Raw genomic sequence first — 23466 nt, 5'->3', positions numbered from 1 at the left:
AAGACAGAATCCTGGCTTTGGGACACTCAAATTCTAAATCATTTGAGTTAGACCTGTAAAAAGAGATAGACCTATTAAAATAACCATGACCCTCTATAGTTGTGGTAAATAGTGGGTGTTACAGGAGTGGAGTGGAAGGAGAAATTGTACAGTGAGGAAAATGAGATGTTCTCTATAGACTAGTATTAATGCACATTGTCCCTGCAGCTACATGCAAATCCAAGGTAGAGACTATTTCATCTGATAGGAATCTGGCAGAGAATACTTCAGCTGATTACTTGGCCCTTGATTTCACTTAGCAAGAGTCACAGGATGTGTTCAGTGATGAAAATCAGGTTCTCCCTTCTCCTTATCCATTCTGATATGATGACTGTCCCCCTTTCCAATTTCACCTGTAGCCTCCTTATAGCCCTTTTGTCCAGAAAAGGGATTTCTTATGTATGTATAATGAATATAAATATAGGTTTTAGAGAGTGCTAATGTTTTAATGAGCTAGAAATAGGCAGACGAGAGAATAATTGAAGGATTAGTCAACATGGGGGCAATTTGACTTGAAAGAGAAAATCTGAGCAGGAAATGTCTGGGAAAAAATGTAGAAGAGGAATGGAATGGAATGAGCTCATTTATGATGTGAGTTAAGGACAGTGGGATTTAGTCTCAAAAGGTAAACGGTGAGAGTTCGTGTTGTAGAACTTGACCTAGGCCAGCTGTCAAGAGAAAGAGACTAATTCAAAAGACTTGGCCCAGGCAGTCTGGAGCAGATGCATCCATTAGAGCTGTCAGGAGAAGAGGGAAAGTTTTGAAACCAAATCCTTGGTTATTCCTAGAGCCCAACACAGAAGCTCACTAGAACCCTTGCTATCTTAGGGCAAAAAAAAGGGCAACACGGCTTATGTCTTAGACAGAACAGGTCAGGTAATTACCCTAACATGAACCACCTGCACCAAGTTAAATAGAAGAAAAAAGATAGTAAGTTTGGTAATGTGAAATTTAATTTAAAACTCAGAACTGAAAATAGAAATGAAAATGAAATGTTTTATTTCTTTCTATAAATGCTTACCTACTTGTTTTGAGTTCCTAAGCAATACTAATATAGAATGATAAAACACAGCTGACTTTTGTAGTTGACACCAACATCAGAATGCCAAAAGGAAGATTTGTCTTCTTTCCAGTTTTATTACTCTGAGAACTGCCTAAAATTTTTTTGAAGAGTCAGAAAACGGCTGGGAAAGGAAGAAGAGGGATTATTTGGTGGAGTCGCTTCCTAGGCCCATGACTTGGTGGTTAACAGTCTGTTTAACTCTACAGCCATAGAGTCTCTCTCGTTTGCCTGGTTACCCTGGGATTCCTCACACTGGCAGTGAGTTAGTTAATAGAATACATATCCTGCTAACTCACTACATTAATTATGATGATAATAATAATAGGGGTGGGAATAGGAATACAAAAAATGTTGAGCTCTTAACACTGAGGAAAGCATCTCACATGGATTAACCTGTTTAATCCTCACACCAACACTGTAAACTAAGGAATATTATTGTCTCCATTTCACAGAAGAGAAAATTGAGACGGGAAAAGTTTAATCACATATTCAAGTTCACACTTGTAACCATTATGGATTATCAGCTTCAGAGAAGGGGTTCCAGGGACTAGTGAGTGGCAACCCACAAGTCTCGACTGCATATACTAAAGGGGATAATCCCCATTAACTCTTTGGATGATAGTAGAGGAAGTGGCTAGTAGCAATTGGAGGAGACTTGGCTTGCGAATATTTTTCTATTCTTTAATCTCTCTGATGTTCTTTCTTCTCTCCCTCACCCTCTCCTTCTCCCTCTCCGCCTCCCCCTCCCTCCTCCTCCCCTTCTTCCTCCCTTGCTCTCTCGTCCTCTTGCCCTCTCACCCTCTCGCCCTTGCCCTCCTATATGAGAATGGAAAGTTTCTATTGTCATACTTCCGGGTCTACAGGTCAACTATAGTTCAGGTGATCTGGATAGTTTGACTGGGGAGCTCTGCTTCAGGCTGCAGGTTGGCTAGGTTTGATCTACGGGTTGGCTGCTGGAGCAGTTCAGATTGTCTCTAGATGTGGTGGGTTTTGAGGCCCAGGCTGAAAGATCAGAGGCCACCTGGGGCATGTGCTCATGGCAGCTCACCAGAGCGTAGGAGCACAAGCTTCTGTTCATATCATGTCTGCTGAAGCCCCATTGGCCAAAGCAAATCATATGGTCAAGCCCAAGGACAAGGGGCCGGGAAGCACGCTCTGCCAGCCCTGTGGCTCTGACTAAGGTATAGATATTTAATTCTTTTACAATGGAGTAAAGAATTGAGGCCACAATGTAATCTCTCCCACCCTCTTATTGCTTTTATTGCTATCATAGTCTGAGCTCTTTCTCACTCTTATCTTGCCTCCTAAATGCATATCCATCCCATCTGTAGTCATTTGGTTTTTAATATCTGAGTGGCTCCCTACTGGCTCAGGTTTCAAATTTTACTTTCCTTGAAATGTCCCTGGTGCCTAATCCAGTACCATTCACACAGAGAGCGTTCAGCGGACGGTGCTGACTGCCTGCTGCCTTTTAAAAGCACATCTGGAGAGATGCTAAACGCACCTGGCAACGTGGCGCTCATTTGTTCGTAACCTGGCTAACCCAGGCGGCCTAAGACTGCAGCCGCCTTTACCCAGAGGAAAGCTCTGTGCTAACACGGTCAGCCAATTCTGTTCGAAATTATTCAGAAATTCCATGAGTCAGTCATGGCTCGATTTATATAGGCACCTATCCTCCTATATGGGGCCTTATGAGGCTTGCTTTCTTTACTTACTTTAATAATCACAGTGAGGCTCCTGGAGTTTTGTATAAGTCAGTTTGAAGGAGCTTTTCTCTCGAGTAATGGCACCAAATATTGGTTATTAGACTTTGCGGGACTGTGCAGCCAGCAGCGCTGGATGTCAGACATGGTGTTTATCTCCACAACTCAGTCACCTTGCCAAGCAGTTTAGTATGAACTCTTGACTTCCCAGATCAAATGTCAGCCTGATATTCTAAATGACAAATCCCATGGTGTGATATTCTGTCCACCATACGCGATGGTCTCAGAGCTGTGTTATCTGTCTGACAGCTCATATAATATTTACAGGTTGTTATTCGTGAGGAATTTTAGTTAGCCATAAAGATTTTCACAGCTATGGCAGACATTAGAGGTCTCATTCATCACTCTTGTGACCTTCCCCTCTGGAATGTAGCCCATCTGTCTTGGCTGTTGAAATCTTTATGGAAAATCTGCCCATCTTTGAAGGTTTAGTAAGTGATCTTAAAGTTTTCATTGAATCTTTACTTTTGATATATGATATAGACGTATAAAATACTATTCTTATTTTAATGTTTTAGAAAGTGTTAAATTTAACTTGGCCTTTCATTTAAATGACAATACTTACTCTTGCTACAGGAACTATATGGATCACATCAAAAGAGAATACAAATCATACAGAAAGCAAATGCAGTGGGGAAAAATGACATATATACATGTACATGTGGCATTGATACCTACATGAAAACTGAAACACTGTATTATAATCTTGATTATGACCTTAGGATATAAAAAAAGGTAGAAATAAGTTTCATGGAATTTATTATTATAAAGAAGACCCTAAACAAATTGCATAAAGAAACAAATCAAATGGGCTGGTTTACAGGACAGGAGAGAGGCATGACTAACCCTCAGATACTCCCCCTCTGCATTTACGTTATCCTCATTTCATACACAGCTTCTCAAATGCTTGGTTAGAACCTAATCCTGCTACTTTCCCTCTGTCTACCTGCTCCATCAGCTTGTATGATCTGGTTTGGCCTTCACCACTCTTTTTTATTTTTATTTTTTTAACATCTTTATTGAAGTATAATTGCTTTACAATGTTGTGTTAGTTGCTGCTGTATAACAAAGTGAATCAGCTATATATATACATATATCCCCATATCTCCTCCCTCTTGCGCCTCCCTCCCACCCTCCCTATCCCATCCCTCTAGGTGGACACAAAGCACCGAGCTGATCTCTCTGTGCTATGTGGCTGCTTCCCACTAGCTATCTATTTTACGTTTGGTAGTGTATATATGTCCATGCCACTCTCTCACTTCGTCCCAGCTTACCGTTCCCCCTCCCCGTGTCCTCAAGTCCATTCTCTAGTAGGTCTGCGTCTTTATTCCTGTCTAGCCCCTAGGTTCGTCAGAACCTTTTTTTTTTTTTTTTTTTTACATCCCATATACATGTGTTAGCATACAGTATTTGTATTTCTCTTTCTGACTTACTTCACTCTGTAGGACAGGCTCTAGGTCCATCCACCTCACTACAAATAACTCCATTTCGTTTCTTTTTATGGCTGAGTAATAGTCCATTGTATATATGTGCCACATCTTCTTTATCCATTCATCCGATGATGGACACTTAGGTTGCTTCCATGTCCTGGCTATTGTAAATAGTGCTGCAATGAACATTGTGGTACATGACTCTTTTTGAATTATGGTTTTCTCAGGGTATATGCCCAGTAGTGGGATTGCTGGGTCGTATGGTAGTTCTATTTTTAGTTTTTTAAGGAACCTCCATACTGTTCTCCATAGTGGCTGTATCAGTTTACTTTCCCACCAACAGTTCTTTGCAGCTTTTCTATTGCCACCACCATTTTGGTGCATTCCCCAGGGTACAGTTCTCTTAACAGCCTTCTTTCCTTAAAGAGTCCAGCCATTTTTATAGCTTCAGCTACCATACTTACAGTACTTACAGTCTTGTTCTTTCACTGAGTTTCAGTGAAAAGACCCACCTTACAAATATTTTAACCTAAACACATAATTTATCTGAAATTCATCTCCCAGTTTATTTTTCCTGTCAGTGAAACTCCCAATTGCCTACTAAGTCTTAGAAGTATAGAGTCATCTATGATTTCTCACTTTCACTGGGCACCAAATTCACTTCTGAACTACTTCTCGAACTCCACTCTCCTACCTCTAATCCACTGTATATAGCACCACAAGAACCATCTTCTTATCTTTTCATCATCAGAATGCTCTTATTATAAAATATTCTATGACCCTCTATTTCCCATTGTATCATATATGAACTAATCTGTTCATCATTCACGCTGGTGAATAGTGGACAAGTGGTCTACCTAAGAATGAAGATTCTGTTGGGCAGATGGCATTGGTCTAAGCAGACAGAGATGAAGAAAGAAGTACCAGAAGCCTAGGCAGTTAGATAATGTTCAAAGGCATTTCTCTCTGCCACACTTTATACTGTATGAGGCACATTAATAGTAGTTAAGAGTGGATCCAAAGGTTAAAGACCAATGCTGCCCAGTTGAGGCAGAGAGATTGATTCCAGGATTACTATCATTCAGACAACATCCCATAAGTATGTGATTACAAACATGATTTGTATGGTAATTAACATTTTGCAAAGCAATTTTATATCCATTTTCTCATTTTATCCTGATAACATTTTGGTAAGGGAGATATCATTATTCCCATTTTGCATATAAGAAAAATAAGGCTCAGGGAGAAAACAAAACTTGCTTCAGATCGTGCAATGACGGTGGAGTCAGGACTCAAGTACAGTCCTTCTGAATATGTGTTCTGGACACCCTTAGTGATCCAGATACCCCTCAGGACTCTAGGTTGGGATTTGAGATAGAAAGCCACTGTGCTGAATGCCTTTCTGAGCTCAAAAAGTTTATAAGCTATCATGGAAAGAGGGGATGTGAAACGCATGTTCTCAAATAGTCCACTGTATCATGCAATATATCTAACGTGCCTTGAGAATTATACCAACTGAATGCCATTGACCTGTGGACTGTGGAGTTTTCTCTTTCCACCTTGATCAATAAGGAAAGAATCCTGTTGGCAAGAATGTCATTTGTATAAAATGGCTTTAAAATGTTCCTCTCCTTGAATCAAGTAAATATGCTTCTAGGAATTTTGCTTAAGAAAATTAACAAAAATGTGTGCAAAGGTTTCTCTACAAAGATGTTCATTGCAGCCTTACTCATACCAGTGAAAAACTGGAAACAACCTAAATATTCCCAAAGAGGGAACTTCTTCAATAAATCATGGTACTTCCATTAATGGAATACTATTCAGCCATTTAAAATGTAAGCCAGGAATGATGTGAGCAACCATAGGTGGTTTGAGTGGGTGAGAGTGGTTCAGTTAGAAGCAGGTTTGCCTGAATGTAACAGAAAACTCAAATAACAATGGCTTACACAAAGTAGGGGTTTATAAGTTTCTCACATAGAAATCCAGAGAGAAACCGGAATGATAACTGCATATTCGTCAGGAATGCAGATTTCTCATATCTTTTCCTCAGTCATTCTTAGTGCATAGCTCCTGTAGCATAAGTTGTCAGAGTCCTGCCCATATCCCCTCTTGCATTCACCATGCCCAGGCTCACCAAGCCTGGGCTTCCAGCTACACATACCTGTGACTCTGCCTTTAGGGCCTTCTTCTCTGGCCGTCAGAACCTGCTCATCAGCACGAGGGGCAGGCCAGAAGTGCCGGGGAGTTAAAGACTCCCCATACTCCAGGAATAGCCCTCAAGCAATAGTAGATAAGTTCCCCATTCCCCTGGGGGGTACGAGGGATAACTCTTCAGTGTGTTCTACACTGAAGCCCCAGCTGCACTGGGCCCCAGGTGTCCGAAGCAGTAATGCAAACTTTATCAGCTTTCCTCCCTTCCCTGTCTCACTTACGGCTCTTCTACCAGTGCTTCCCTAAATCATGGCTCAAACTCATTGCACTCATATCCTTGTCTCTGTCTACTTCTGGGGAACTGCAACGAAGACGGCTTCTGTTCTCCTGGTTACTATAACTCTGGACATCATGACATCTAAGGCAGGGAGAAAGAGGATGGGAAAAGGGCAAAGCTGCCTTTCAATTTAGTCAGCCACCTTTAAAGAACTTTCCCAGAAGCCTCACCTGAATATCCTCAAGTGACATTCATAAGCCTTGGGAACATTGCTGTACCCAGCAGTTAGAAATTCTGTTACCAAGGAAGAGAAGACCTGGTGGCAATCCTAGATACACTCGTTACTAGCTGTGTGACCGTTTACTAGCTGGGTTAGTTTACTGACCATTTCTGAGCATCAGTTTCTTTATGTGCAACAATGGAATAGCGTGACCATGGAGGGTGTTTGGAAGGATTACATTAAGAAACATACACTGCGTGGTACAGAGTAGACAGGCGACAGCTTTGTTTTCTCCATTTCCTGAATCATCTGACTTCAGTTCGAGTAATAAACCAAAATTAGGATATAATACTTACTGACTTATGACCTTAGACGTGTCATTCCATGTGATCTTAACTCTTTCATCATCTGCAAAATAAAAATAATAATAATACCCACATCACAGGTCACTCAGTATCAAATAAGCTAGTTGAGGTCATGTTTCAGGCACAGAAGGGGTTTTCCTTTCTCCCCCACCCCCTCCATCACTTCCTCTAGATCAAGAATTCTCAATGGGAGTGATATTGCCCCCAAGGGGTCAAAAATTGGTTTTAGGGGGATGTAAAAATCTTACTCTTTAAATGTAGAGCACAGATACATACAATACAGAAACAGATGTCTATACAGTATATCTGTGGCATAGGGTGATCAGGAGCAAAAATGTCTAAAAAGATACCTGGAGTTGGGGGCACATAGTGGCAAAAGGTCGAGAAACGTTGCTCTAGAGTCAATCTTCATAGAGTGTGTCCATAAAACCATTCCTGGAATTTGCATACATCTGAGGAGCCAAGTGCCAGTGGCTAGTTGATCCTCCCTAGTGCCTTTTTCATAACCCCGTAGGTGAGGTTTCTCTGTTGTCCCCAGTGAATGCTGTATTTTATTTATTGTCATAAACTGCCCCCACTTTCTTTTGACCCAAGTATGTTATTAAACTACAAATCCACCAAATATAAAAGTAGACAGCAGAAGCAAGAAGAACTACAATCCTGCAGCCTGTGGAACAGAAACCTCATTCACAGAAACATAGACAAGATGAAAAGGCAGAGGGATGTGTACCAGATGAAGGAACAAGATAAAACCCCAGAAAAACACCTAAATGAAGTGGAGATAGGCAACCTTCCAGAAAAAGAATTCAGAATAATGATAGTGAAGACGATCCAGGACCTCGGAAAAAGAATGGAGGCAAAGATCGAGAAGATGCAAGAAATGTTTAACAAAGACCTAGAAGAATTAAAGAACAAACAAACAGAGATGAACAATACAATAACTGAAATGAAAACTACAGTAGAAGGAATCAGTAGCATAACAACTGAGGCAGAAGAACGGATAAGTGACCTTGAAGACAGAATGGTGGAATTCACTGCTGTGCAACAGAATAAAGAAGAAAGAATGAAAAGAAATGAAGACAGCCTAAGAGACCTCTGGGGCAACATTAAACGCAACAACATTCGCATTATAGGAGTCCCAGAAGGAGAAGAGAGAGAGAAAGGACCCGAGAAAATATTTGAAGAGATTATAGTCGAAAACTTCCCTAACATGAGAAAGGAAATAGCCACCCAAGTCCAGGAAGCACAGCGAGTCCCATACAGGATAAACACAAGGAGAAACACGCCAAGACACATAGTAATCAAATTGGCAAAAATTAAAGGCAAAAATTATTGAAAGCAGCAAGGGAAAAACGACAAATAACATACAAGGGAACTCCCATAAGGTTAACAGCTGATTTCTCAGCAGAAACTCTACAAGCCAGAAGGGAGTGGCATGATATACTTAAAGTGATGAAAGGGAAGAACCTACAACCAAGATGACTCTACCCGGCAAGGATCTCACTCAGATTTGATGGAGAAATCAAAGGCTTTACAGACAAGCAAAAGCTAAGAGAATTCAGCACCACCAAACGAGTTCTACAACAAATGCTAAAGGAACTTCTCTAAGTCGGAAACACAAGAGAAGAAAAGGACCTACAAAAACAAACCCCAAACAATTAAGAAAATGGTCATAGGAACATACATATGGATAATTACCTTAAACGTGAATGGATTAAATGCTCCAACCAAAAGACACAGGCTTGCTGAATGGATACTAAAACAAGACCCATATATATGCTGTCTACAAGAGACCCACTTCAGACCTAGGGACACATACAGACTGAAAGTGAGGGGATGGAAAAAGATATTCCATGCAAATGGAAATCAAAAGAAAGCTGGAGTAGCTATACTCATATCAGATAAAATAGACTTTAAAATAAAGAATGTTACAAGAGACAAGGAAGGACACTACATAATGATCAAGGGATCAATCCAAGAAGAAGATATAACAATTATAAATAGATACGCACCCAACATAGGAGCACCTCAATACATAAGGCAACTGCTAACAGCTACAAAAGAGGAAATCGACACTAACACAATAATAGTGGGGGACTTTAACACCTCATTTACACCAATGGACAGATCATCCAAAATGAACATAAATAAGGAAACAGAAGCTTTAAATGACACAATAGACCAGATAGATTTAATTGCTATTTATAGGACATTCCATCCAAAAACAGCAGATTACACTTTCTTCTCAAGTGTGCACGGAACATTCTCCAGGATAGATCACATCATGGGTCACAAATGAAGCCTCAGTAAATTTAAGAAAATTGAAATCATATCAAGCATCTTTTCTGACCACAATGCTATGAGATTAGAAATGAATTACAGTGGAAAAAACATAAAAAACACAAACACATGGAGGCTTAACAGTACGTTACTAAGTAACCAAGAGATCACTGAAGAAATCAAAGAGGAAATCAAAAAATACCTAGAGACAAATGACAATGAAAACACGATGATCCAAAGCCTATGGGATGCAGCAAAAGCAGTTCTAAGAGGGAAGTTTATAGCTATACAAGCCTACCTCAAGGAACAAGAAAAATCTCAAATAAACAATCTAACCTTACACCTAAAGGAACTGGAGAAAGAAGAACAAACAAAACCCAAAGTTTGCAGAAGGAAAGAAATCATAAAGATCAGAGCAGAAATAAATGAAATAGAAACAAAGAAGACAATAGCAAAGATCAATAAAACTAAAAGCTGGTTCTTTGAGACGATAAACAAAATTGATAAACCATTAGGCAGACTCATCAAGAAAAGGAGGGAGAGGACTCAAATCAATAAAATTAGAAATGAAAAAGGAGAAGTTACAACAGACACCACAGAAATACAAAGCATCCTAAGAGACTACTACAAGCAACTCTATGCCAATAAAATGGACAACCTGGAAGAAATGGACAAATTCTTAGAAAGGTATAACCTTCCAAGACTGAACCAGGAAGAAATAGAAAATATGAACAGACCAATCACAAGTAATGAAATTGAAACTGTGATTAAAAATCTTCCAACAAACAAAAGTCCAGGACCAGATGGCTTCACAGGTGAATTCTATGAAACATTTAGAGAAGAGCTAACACCCATCCTTCTCAAACTCTTCCAAAATATTGCGGAGGAAGGAACGCTCCCAAACTCATTCTATGAGGCCACCATCACCCTGATACCAAAACCAGACAAAGACACTACAAAAAAGAAAATTACAGACCAATATCACTGATGAATATAGATGCAAAAATCCTCAACAAAATAGTAGCAAACAGAATCCACCAACACATTAAAAGGATCATACACCACGATCAAGTGGGATTTATCCCAGGGATGCAAGGATTCTTCAATATATGCAAATCAATCAATGTGATACACCATATTAACAAATTGAAGAATAAAAACCATATGATCATCTCAGTAGATGCAGAAAAAGCTTTTGACAAAATTCAACACCCATTTATGATAAAAGCTCTCCAGAAAGTGGGCATAGAGGGAACCTACCTCAACATAATAAAGGCCATATATGACAAACCCACAGCAAACATCATTCTCAATGGTGAAAAACTGAAAGCATTTCCTCTAAGATCAGGAACGAGACAAGGATGTCCACTCTCACCACTGTTATTCAACATAGTTTTGGAAGTCCTAGCCACGGCAATCAGAGAAGAAAAAGAAACAAAAGGAATACAAATTGGAAAAGAAGAAGTAAAGCTGTCACTGTTTGCAGATGACATGATACTATACATAGAGAATCCTAAAGATGCCACCAGAAAACTACTAGAGCTAATCAATGAATTTGGTAAAGTTGCAGGATACAAAATTAATGCACAGAAATCTCTTGCATTCCTATACACTAATGATGAAAAATCTGAAAGGGAAATTAAGGAAACACTCCCATTTACCATTGCAACAAAAAGAATAAAATACCTAGGAATAAACCTACCTAGGGAGACAAAAGACCTGTATGCAGAAAACTATAAGACACTGATGAAAGAAATTAAAGATGAGACCAACAGATGGAGAGATATATCATGTTCTTGGATTGGAAGAATCAATATTGTGAAAATGACTATACTACCCAAAGCAATCTACAGATTCAGTGCAATCCCTATCAAATTACCAATGACATTTTTTATGGAACTAGAACAAAAATTCTTAAAATTTGTATGGAGACACAAAAGACCCCGAATAGCCAAAGCAGTTTTGAGGGAAAAAAAATGGAGCTGGAGGAATCAGAGTCCCTGACTTCAGACTATACTACAAAGCTACAGTAATCAAGACAATATGGTACTGGCACAAAAACAGAAACATAGATCAATGGAACAAGATAGAAAGCCCAGAGATAAACCCATGCACCTATGGTCAACTAATCTATGACAAAGGAGGCAAGGATATACAGTGGAGAAAAGACAGTCTATTCAACAAGTGGTGCTGGGAAACCTGGACAGCTACATGTCAAAGAATGAAATTAGAACACTCCCTAACACCATACACAAAAATAAACTCAAAATGGATTAAAGACCTAAATGTAAGGCCAGACACTATCAAACTCTTAGAGGAAAACATAGGCAGAACACTCTATGACATAAATCACAGCAAGATCCTTTTTGACCCAACTCCTAGAGAAATGGAAATAAAAACACAAATAAACAAATGGGACCTAATGAAACTTCAAAGCTTTTGCACAGCAAAGGAAACCATAAACAAGATGAAAAGACAACCCTCAGAATGGGCGAAAATATTTGCAAATGAATCAATGGACAGTGGATTAATCTGCAAAATATATAAACAGCTCATGCAGCTCAATATTAAAAAAACAAACAGCCCAATCCAAAAATGGGCAGAAGACATAAATAGACATTTCTCCAAAGAAGATATACATATGTCCAAGAAGCACATGAAAAGCTGCTCAACATCACTAATTATTAGAGAAATGCAAATCAAAACTACAATGAGGTATCACCTCACACCAGTTAGAATGGGCATCATCAGAAAATCTACAAACAACAAATGCTGGAGAGGGTGTGGAGAAAAGGGAACCCTCTTGCACTGTTGGTGGGAATGTAAATTGACACAGCCACTATGGAGAACAGTATGGAGGTTCCTTAAAAAACTAAAAATAGAATTACCATAAGATCCAGCAATCCCACTACTGGGCATATACCCAGAGAAAAGCATAATTCAAAAAGACACATGCACCCCAATGTTCATTGCAGCACTATTTACAATAGCCAGGACATGGAAACAACGTAAGTATCCATTGACAGATGAATGGATATAGAAGATGTGGTACATATATATAATGGAATATTACTCAGCCATAAAAAGGAACGAAATTGAGTTATTTGTAGTGAGGTGGATGGACCTAGTGTCTGTCATACAGAGTGAAGTAAGTCAGAAAGAGAAAAACAAATATCGTATATTAACACGTATATGTGGAACCTAGAAAAATGGTACAGATGAACCGGTTTGTAGGGCAGATATTGAGACACAGATGTAGAGAACAGATGTATGGACACCAAGGGGGGAAAGCGGCAGGGTGGTGGGGGTGGTGGTGGGATGAATTGGGCGATTGGGATTGACATATATACACTGATGTGTATAAAACTGGTGACTAATAAGGACCTGCTGTATAAAAAAATAAATTAAATTAAATTAAAAAATTTAAAAAAAAAAGAAAAGTAGAAAGATTAATGTATGTATGAGGGTCTGAATTCCAGAGAGTGCTCTTTTGACACAGTTTAAATGATATTAGCATTCGTCTTCATTTTCTGGTTAGGCCCCTGTGTCGATTAAAACATGGCTTAACACCAGGGTGCGTCACTTGGCCCATTCTGTTCATCATGCATTAGAAAGTGGTTGAAATAAGAACTTCCCTTAAACACTGGAGCCTGTGTTTGTGATTTTCAAAAATACCTTGGGCACAGTATTGAATCCTGTCACCTCGAGGGAGGAAAAGCATTTGAAGGGAGAGCTGCTACCCTTTCTTGCTCTTAATAACGTACTGCATCTGTAACGCAAGGGGAAATTCAGAGGTTGGTTTTGGAATAAATAAACTCGTACGTAGTTTGCTATTTAAATTCAGTAGACAATACCCCACGGTGCTGTTGCCATATGATAATGGATGATTTTTACACTCGAGAATCTGAATCACAAAGCTGCATTGGAATTACATATAGCAGTTATAGAAACATCTGTGTAAGAAAATACCAAAGGACAGCATAGTGTCATAAAAACTATTTGCCAATAAATCTGCTTTTGATGGGCTACTAAAAATGGCCACATCAGGCATAAGAGACGTGTGCGTGTCTATCGCGTAGGCTAGCTTTGTGAAGGATGACAAGCTTCCACTGGTACACTGAGATAAAAAACAGCTGTTGTTGGCCTTGGCATTTCTGCAAGAAATGAAATGATAATTCTGGGACACACTTATGAGAGTTACCATATATTGGATCAACTTTTGAATATATGCAAGACCAGAATCATCTGGCAGCCCCAAGCGAAATTGCCCAACAACTGTTTAACAATCTCCTGAGAAGGGGCACTGATTCCAATCTCATAGAACCATTGTCCGATTGTGTGTCGTTTCTAAAGCAAGTAGCTCCAGTGTGTGTCTGTGGTAGTGATGGAGCAGGGGAGGATTGGGGGAAGGCTGTGGTTATTTTTCTTTTTTTATTGCTTCAAGGACATTTTTTAGTGTAAAATTTCAGACCTTCAAATGATGACTGCAAAGCAGTTGCTTAGGTGCATTTATAAACTGTGAATCAAAGGGGGAAAAACATCTTTCAGCACAAAAATTTCACTGAATCTCACCATCGGATCTGTTTAATAGCTACACATAAAGGCAGAAGGCTTTTATTTTAGAAAGTAAAAAATTAACAATTTTCGTATACAATTTATATACTCTATAAAAATTAACAAGAACTCCAGTTACAAAAGCTTAAAATTTCATATGGATCTGGAACTTATTTTTTGGAATTTTTAAAATTAAATCCATTCAGCTCTTTAGTTCAAGCATATTCTGACTACTTCTCTGGCATTTTGGGGGGAATTTTTTTTTCCTTTTAATGTTTAGCAATGCAAAGTCAACTATAGATACCTACAGGTCTGGCCATGAGCTCAGCGTGGCATCGTCACTTTTCTTCTATTCCTTGCTAGATTTTCTGCTTGAAGGTTGTTTCACTCAGCCGGAGCCCCCACCCCCCACCCCCCACCCCCCCCCCGGGCCACCCCGGCAGCCAGTAGACCAGTTCTTTCTGAGAGATGCCTAGGAGTAATATAGGAAATGCAAACAGACTCTTCTGCTACCAGAGGACGTACTCAGCATCCTCCAAATCAGAAAGGCTTTCTGGACCATTAGAATGATAAAGAACTGGAGACGGATAATGAGAGAAATGGTGGGGCTCAGCCCATAGTGACCTTTAAGAAAAGGATAAGCATTCTTTCTCAGTTTAGACATTCATAGACTTGGCAATACAGCCAATGAGAGCTGGACCAAGTGCTCTCTGGAGTTCTCTTCTTCCTTCTGTGATGCCATGATTTTAGGAAGAGGGCACGCTGAGCAACCAGGAGCTATGATTTCTGGCTCTCCACCATGTTTCATGCTACAGAGGGCTTGGGTTTTTAGGTTTCCATAACATCAGACTCTGCCAGGCAGTTCAGAGAGTTCAGCCTAAGTCCCCAAATCAGCTCTTATTACTCTGAACTAATCTGGTCTAGAGAGCTGTGTCCTAGAGAAGAAAAACAGACAAGAGGAGAGTTGGGCAGAGAATGACAAAGGCAAAGGAGACAGAATAGAAAAAGAAGGACAGAGAGAGTTTGAAGGCAAGGGACTACTTCGAAACAGCAGATAAATGTCTTTTTTCTCCATATTAAAAATCCATCTGCCAAAATGAAAAGGTGCAATTAGGTAGCTAAATACAAATTCATGTCCTATATCTTTTAAATGACATATCGCCAAGGTACAAAGCAGCATGTCTGGTTGAAGGTTGGGTGATTCGATCCCTCTATTACTCTATATAAAACAAAGAATCTATAGTTTCATTACCCTTAAATTGTCTGGCAGTGGGCAGAGTTTTATTAGAAGCTTTTCTGTCATATTATGCAGTGTAGTCAAGGATATATTAGCTTTGATGTTTTCTTACATCTCAATACACTGTGGAGTGAATTTACTGTGAAACTAATTTAGAAGGGAGCTTTTCATAGGAGGAAACAATGGTCAACATCAGCTGTGTTTCAAATTATAAGCAGGATGAAAATTCAGGAAAGAAGGGACATACCCATAAAATTGCTAGCCGTTAATAAGAATGCTTCTTATATTTATATTCTTGATGCTATTCTATGTCTCAAAAACTCCAGTTTCTTAAAACTCTGTTCAGGGGGAAGATTTTATTGTTAAGGAAATGGTATAGTGTCCACTAACATGATTATTTTGTCTTAAAGAAACAAAAAACGCTATCGTATTAAACCGTATATAAAAAGTATTTCAACTCTGGGAAAGAAAAGAACCCCTACAGTTTAAGCATTTAAAACACAGTTTAAAGATGACTGATTTGACTGATACACAATAAAGTCATTATAAAACAAATTCCCAGTATGGGAAATTTAATTTCACCTATAGGATTCATCACTCATCACCAAAGTTTTATTACACTCTGGTATCGGGTGCCATTCTCTCACTTTTGGTTATCTTTTCTAATAAGATCATGCTGGTCAGCTGACATTTTTGAGGCACCAATTAAACATGTCATCGGTAAATGAAATTGGATTCTGTTTAAACCAAATAAAGAGAAAAACAAGCATATCAGAGTGATAAGTGGAGTACTTTAGCTTCAATAACTTAGAATGTAAATATATCACAGAGGGATGTTTCAGCTGCTAAACTAATAAAACCCAGTCAATCAAATAGTAAAAGATATTGAGAAACAGCAACAGGAAGTATTATAAGAAAAGCACCCAATGGAGACACATAAGAGAAAACCCGTCAGTTTACTCTTTCAGTTTCTTACCTGCTCTATAGGTTTAGCAGTGGAATTTTTTTTTTCTTTGCATTTATCTTTGTGCCTGAATGAGTTCAGTTTTACTTAGATTAGGATTAGAACAGCAGGTTAATCCGTCCTGTCTTCATGGGCAACTGAACAAACAGACCAATATCAGTGTAAAATTGTAATTCTGGAGATTAATGTTGTCTTTCTTGTTTGCGTGAACTTGACCTCTTGCCTTTCCCCCCCCCCCCTTTTTCAGCTTCTGTCCAGGGTCCCTGGGAGAGAGCCATCTCACCAAACAAAGTGCCCTACTATATCAAGTAAGTTGAAAGCATCATTTCTTAAAAAAGCATTTATTGTGGCTAATATGTATATTCACAGATGAATTTATTTTTAAAACTCGACGTTAGCCTGGCCTACAATACCTAGTTCTTTCTTCCCCGAGGAAGCTTGGATAGGTAACTCATGCTAAGATTACCACTGAAAACCTGCTGATGCTACAGGGAGTCGCCTTTAGGAAAAATCCATTTAAGGCAGCATATACGCTGTGTTTTGTGATTGGAGGTGGTGTGGATTTTTCATAATAGAACGAAAAGCTGCTGATAATATTATGGATAGTGGCAATGACTATTTACAAGAACAATTTTATTTATTTAGGCGTTTTCCCACACTTCTTCTTTAGACAAAGATGGAAGATGTCTGCAGCTATCTGTACCCAAACTGTTTTAGGTGAATAAATACTTGATGTACCCAAAAGGCAGTCAGTAGCAGTTCTGGATTTGTGGAGCTGACGTGTTCATTCTTGATACGTAGCACTCAGCATTTTTCACATAGCAACAACAGAAATGATACTGTTTCCAGGGGTCATTTGTGTCAGTCAAAGGAATATAGTTCTTAGAAGCACCTTCTGCAAGATGCTGCATGAAATACAAATTATGATACATTGGGTCACCATGGAAGAAAGAGGAGAGAGGATGTTGAGTTACTATGATACCTTAACAGTTTCTCATCAGTTGTATAATTGAGTCCAGCTTAAATTTAAGTTTCTATCGTCCACCTCAACAACAATTGAAATTAATTGGATTCATGAAATAGTCTTCAGTACCAACTTAAGTCTTTGAACTTGCTTCTGCCATAGTCTGACTAAAAATGTTAAATGTTTTTCCATTTATCAAGTCTGTTTTTATTCTTCCACTGCCCATCAGTTCTTCGTAATTCAGTTCTAAAGCAATAACAGCATTCCTAGATCTTCATTACTACAGTTCTCAAGAAATTTGATTTTATGCCTCAATTTTGTTAACTCAGAAGAATGGGGGTGAGGGAACTTTTTTGGCTCTTCAAGGAGAGATACATCCTTTAGGAAAATGTGTCTTATTAAATTATACAGACAAGGTATCTCTTAACTTTAAAAATTCTCCTTCAATGTTTTGATCCTGCTTTTTAGTTTTCTTATTTTTAATTTTATCTTATTATTTTTGTTGTATATAGTTATTTAGTCACTCTAAAGTACGTGTTTTAATACCTATTTAAAATCACCCATTTTCTTAAATAATATATTGATTTGGACATGCACTATATTGCTTTACATCCACTATATATTTCGTGGAACCATTTTGTTCAAATTCTTCCCAGTCATCTTCTATATCAGTGTCTTCGTCATTACAAATTTCCATTTCTGACTAAGATGTTTGAGACCTGCTACTTTTTCAACCCATTTATAAAACTCTCACTTTATCCAATTCCTTTATGAGCTAAAAGAATGACTCCTTTTGTAGCCAAGATTTTAGGATCACCTGAGAATTCAAGACATCTTTAAGCCATCATTCTCCAAATTATTACCTGTTTAGGGCTCATTAAGTGTCTCACACGGGATTCCTAGAGTGCTCCCCTAGGCCCACTGTCCTTTCCCTAAATATGTACCTTCTCCCTGATGTTACACCTACTACAAAAGATCCCAGTACAGTTCTGTGAAGCAGTGAAAATGAATTCGGTCCAAAAAATAAAAAGAAGACAAATTCCAGAAAAGCTGTAATTCCTCCCTGTATACTAGTTTCTTACTGCTCCTTGATGGGATCAGAGAACAGATACTCTCTATTTGTCCTCCTATTTGTCCAGTGCTCTTTCACCAACTTGAAGATCATGGTGGCAGTTTTGGTAGGGGCACAGATCTGGGAATAAGAAACCTTGACTTCGGGGGCTCTGTGATTAGTTGATTGTATGGCCTTGGGCAAGTCACTTAAGCTGTACAAACCTTGGTTTCTTATTTATAAAATAAGGAGTTGGACTAGATGATATCTAAGTTCCTTTGTAGCTGTAGGAATCAATGAGTGTGGCTCATTCCATGGTCTTGTCCAAATTCAAAAACTTTAAGATCTCAGCTTTCTTTTTCAAGAAGTTTATCTTTATTTAAAAAATTCTTTATTTTCATTATTAACACAATATAAATTCTCAGTTTAAAAAAAACATAGGAATTCTATTTTTCCACTGTGAATTAGCTTCAGATATGCCCTCTCAACCCACTCCAGTTTCTCCAGATACCCGTTTAAAGAGCTTAAATCTTGGTGTTTAATTTAGGACTATTATTCTTCCTAGTTTAATGGTAAGAAACAGAGAACAGTAGACAGGAAAATTAGTAGAAAGGTGAGTATGGAGACCTTAAAAGCCTCTGAAGTGATCAGTTCCTTGGAATGAGGGATTACCTAATTTCTCAAAGATGTCCCTGAAACTTTACGGAGATCAATTCTCTGTACGATTATAATCTACTTGAAATTAGAGATTGTACAGTTTCTCAAATATACCCCTAAAATGTTAAGCCATAATATAGGGAGAACGCATGTTCAAGAAATTTACATTTTCAGTAAACAGATTATTGATGTCCTTTGTGATTTATTATTACACATTACTGTTGTCTAAAATATTCTGTTTACACTAAATGACTTTGATGTACAAGGTCCAGTGGACTTCATGCACTTGCAGATGCCATTCGTAATTTGAGATGCCTTATTGGTCCACAAATAACAATAATAGTAAGTTGATAATGACGTTATTTCAACCAGTCCCCATTCGTCCTCTTTCTTATTTGTCCTGACTTCCATTCAAGAGTTTTTAACCACACATTTCCAGCTGCAAAGGCAAGTGTTTTCTCTGGATATTTTTTAATGCTTTATAATGTTTCCTTTTTAATGCTGAGATAAACTGATCATCTAAATAACAAGAGGTTTCTACACTAATAGCACAGTTGCAGTTAGTTGTTGAGTCGTGCATTCATCCTTGAGGTTTTAAGTCATTAACAACGTCTTCTGCTCTAGATTGCAAATCAGATAGTGGTTATGCCTGCATCGTGACACCAGCTTTTCATATGATGCTAAGAAACTTCAAACTACATGTTTGTCTAGTTTATTAGTCCATAGCATACATCATTGTTACAGTCTTCATATTCCCTCTCCCTTGGGGCTTTCCTACCACTGCCAGCATCTCTTTCAGGTTATTTGATTACAGCTTTCATTGCCACTGAAAAAATAATCACCAACAATGTTCAACCTGTTACAACTGCCTTTTCCATTCTCTGCCATTTTGTAGTCTTTTGGCCTACTGTCAAACTCATGAAATTTTCAGTATAATAGCCTTTAACCAGCTGCTGCATTCTGTTAGAATTTCTTTCACCTTTTTATGTTGCATACTCCCATATGGGTAAACCAAGTGGAGCCAAGAGCTGGGACTCTCTTGCTTTCTTAATGAGTTAGAAAATTATTCTTCTGTGTTCTGGACTGTCAAAAGAATTTAGGAATCCCAAACTTGCATGCAGTATGTTTGTTGCATAGATGACATAATAAGAGCATAAGAAATAGCACTCTGGGTCAGACCAACAGGGCAGCTAGCCCAGAACTCTGTCCCAGATGTAGGCACCAATGGCTGTGTTGTCAGTCAACCTAGTAATTTTCATTTCAAAAAAATTAGGATGCATCATGACCATTTCTTAGTAATGCACTGTTAAATCAGTTGGCATTGAGTATATCCAATGGTTTCTTAAACTTTCCCCACTCTCCACTTCAGTCTTGTTTTAGCAATAATAAGTTCTATAAACTTAATGATTTCTCTATAAACAACTAAAGATATATTTCAGTTTCTCTTTAATCTAATCCTTTAACCTCAAGGGACAGCCCCAATTAAGTGCTATGAAATTCACTGAATACAATTATATTTACCCAGAGTCGACTTTAATCTCACATCCCCTCACTAACTCCTTTTCATTTTCATCTTCCCAGTCTGAGAAATTCTAATCCGTTTTAGGTTTTTAGTCTGTCCTTGAATGAAAGATAAGCAGTCCCCTTGATTATCTTAGTTGTTTTTCCCTGGATCTTTTCCAGCTCTGTTGTATCTTCCTTGGGATGTCGTGACTGGAATGGCCCAAATATTGGTTATTAAATTTGTTAGCATCGTCTCTAGTCTCCACTCAGTCATGAAGAAAGTAAATGCTATTCACCATCTCCCATTGGTGCAGAAATGGAGAAACTAATTGAGGTCATAACCTGTTCTACATATATTAGTTCTAGCTGAAGGTTGGTTTGTGGCTACTTTTCTGTAATACCAGATCAAGTGTTTGACCTTATATTTCTGCCAGCTGACTCTTAGGAAGGATTTGATTTTTAGGCAAGCTGGTCCTTTCCTCCTTCAAAGACACTGCAGTTGCTAAATATTGGGAGGCATTCACTAATGAAACTTGGGAGTAAACCTGCTGACTCAATCACCAGCAATGCATTTCTTCAGGTTGCCTTTCTAAATATTTCTGAAGTACTTCACAAAAGAGTGAAAAATGGGGTTCTGGGCAACATGCTAACTCTTCAGCTCTTTTTTACATGCAATGCTCAAGAAACAACTCATGTCTAAAGAAGTGTCTGTCTTTTCCTGCTGGTTATTTTGATTGTTGTACACATTGCTGTAGCTGTCTAGTGACCTTGACCTACCCTTCTCTCCATTCTCAATCCCAGGCATGTTTCTACAGCCACCTGTTATATCTGAGTTGCTCGCAACTTTCTGGTAGTTTCTGCTTAGCAAAATGAGGTATATAATAAAACCTCCCTGGCTGAAGCTGACTGTCGCTTCAGTCAACATTTCTTATTACTATTTCTGTGTCTGCTGCCAAATTTGCTGGTTGGAATTCTGACTCTCCCATATTCTTATGACTACCATCCCTCTGGCTCTACTGGTACAAGTATTTGACTCTCTGCATGAAATTATGGCTATCCACCTACACTTACCTTTTGGTGTTTGTGTCTCCTTGTATCCTGTTGGTCTATTCACGGTTAAAGTGATGAATCTTGCTCTCTAACTCCAGTAGCATCTGAGTTTTTTGTTTGTTTATTTGTTTGTTTTTGACTGCATTGGGTCTTTGTTGCTGTGTGTGGGCTTTCTCTAGTTGGGGTGAACGGGGGCTTCTCATTGCGGTGGCTTCTCTTGTTGCGGAGCATGGGCTCTAGGTGCTCGGGCTTCAGTAGTTGTGGCACGCAGGCTCAGTAGTTGTGGCGCACGGGCTTAGTTGCTCCGCGGCATATGGGGTCTTCCTGGACCAGGGCTCGAACCCGTGTCCCCTGCCTTGGCAGGCAGATGCGCCACCAGGGAAGTCCCAGCATCTGAGTTTTGACACCATCTCCTTCCATACCATATTGCCTCTATTTCTATTTTCTGGACAGTTCTTCAGATTCCAAATCCCTCCCATATTTAAAGCATATCTTGCCCTCATTCTTGCTCCAGCTCCCTGTTATTTGTGCCAGGAGTTGTTCTGATTCAAGTTTTAGATTAGTTTATTTGTTCCTCTGAATTATTGACTACTATTCCTGTACCTATATTTATATAGAGAGGAAGCAGTAGTTAGCTATGTCTCAGCTTTAACGGCAAATCAACGTGCTAAATATCTCTGTTGGCTAGTTTGCAGTGGAAACATCTTCTGAGAATGAGGTGGGCTCTTATTATAAAGAACACCGGATTATGATATCCAGCTTAGAAAACACTCCCCCATGTCTCATTCCTGATACCTCACTGTTCTAGGAATGATTCTAGTCTTCTGACATTCAGTTGAACATTGGTTGAGATTGGCAGAGATTTTCTTAGTTTTTCTCGGAATATAATTTTGTGCTGTTTCTGGTAAGATCCTTCACATGTATATTTTCCTTAAAAATATACCTTTTAAATGGACTTAAGGACACGGGGAGGGGGAAGGGTAGGCTGGGACGAAGTGAGAGAGTGACATGGACATATATACACTACCAAACGTAAAATAGATAGCTAGTGGGAAGCAGCCGCATAGCACAGGGAGATCAGCTGGTGCTTTGTGACCACCTAGAGGGGTGGGATAGGGAGGGTGGGATACGGAGGGTGGGAGGGAGGCACAAAAGGGAGGGAATATGGGGATATATGTGTATGTATAACTGATTCACTTTGTTATAAAGCAGAAACTAACACACCATTGTAAAGCAATTATACTCCAATAAAGATGTTTAAAAAAAATTAGCGTTCACTAGGGGAGCCTGGACTGTGGGTTTTACGTTATCATTTCACATCCATAATCCCAGATGCTTCCATAAAAAAATAAAAATAAAAATATACCTTTTAGCAGCTGATAAGACCACATGAAATAGCAGAAATAGTAAATTGACCAAGCAACAGAAGACTTGAAGTCTGGTTGCAACTTTGCTGTTAACTAGCTATTTGACCAAAGATGAATCACTTATATTCTCTGAGCCTCAGTTTCTCCATCTGTCATCCAAGGGGGCTGAATCACATGAGATCACAGGTTATTTCCAGTCCCGACGTTCCCTGATTTTATGAATGTTGACTTTGAAACAGAAATTATTCATAACAGTTTTCCAGAGGAATGAAAACGAATCTTCATATCGCCCTTGAGGATTCTTATTGCATCATCAATCTTATCAAGATGGGAGGGACAAATAATATTAAACTTTTTGCTTAACTGTTTAGCACCGTTGATAATAGGAAGCGGATGTAATAGAGAATCAGCTGTCTAATTTCAGCTGTCAGTCTTTGAGGATACTGGTGAGTATCTCTGGGTAATTAAATTTGTGAAATCGCTGCCAGAAGCCTGGTGCTCTGACTTTTCAAAAGGCTTTGTACACAAAGA

General features: G+C 38.8%; 1 protein-coding gene across 3 annotated transcripts in view; it reads left to right on the top strand.

Annotated features, from left to right (window-relative positions):
* DMD (dystrophin) overlaps positions 1-23466 on the top strand; it is a 2123648-nt gene that overhangs the window by 1891353 nt on the left and 208829 nt on the right. For all 3 annotated transcript variants that reach the window (XM_057539128.1, XM_057539123.1, XM_057539124.1), the window contains one exon: positions 16591-16651. In XM_057539128.1, the coding sequence (XP_057395111.1) occupies positions 16591-16651 (61 nt within the window). The remainder of the gene's footprint in view (positions 1-16590; positions 16652-23466) is intronic.

This window comes from Balaenoptera acutorostrata, chromosome X (genome assembly GCF_949987535.1).
Source record: "Balaenoptera acutorostrata chromosome X, mBalAcu1.1, whole genome shotgun sequence".
Taxonomy (NCBI): Eukaryota; Metazoa; Chordata; class Mammalia; order Artiodactyla; family Balaenopteridae; genus Balaenoptera; species Balaenoptera acutorostrata.
The sequence above is the reverse complement of the archived record's forward strand: the minus strand, read 5'-3'. Positions and strand labels throughout refer to the sequence as shown.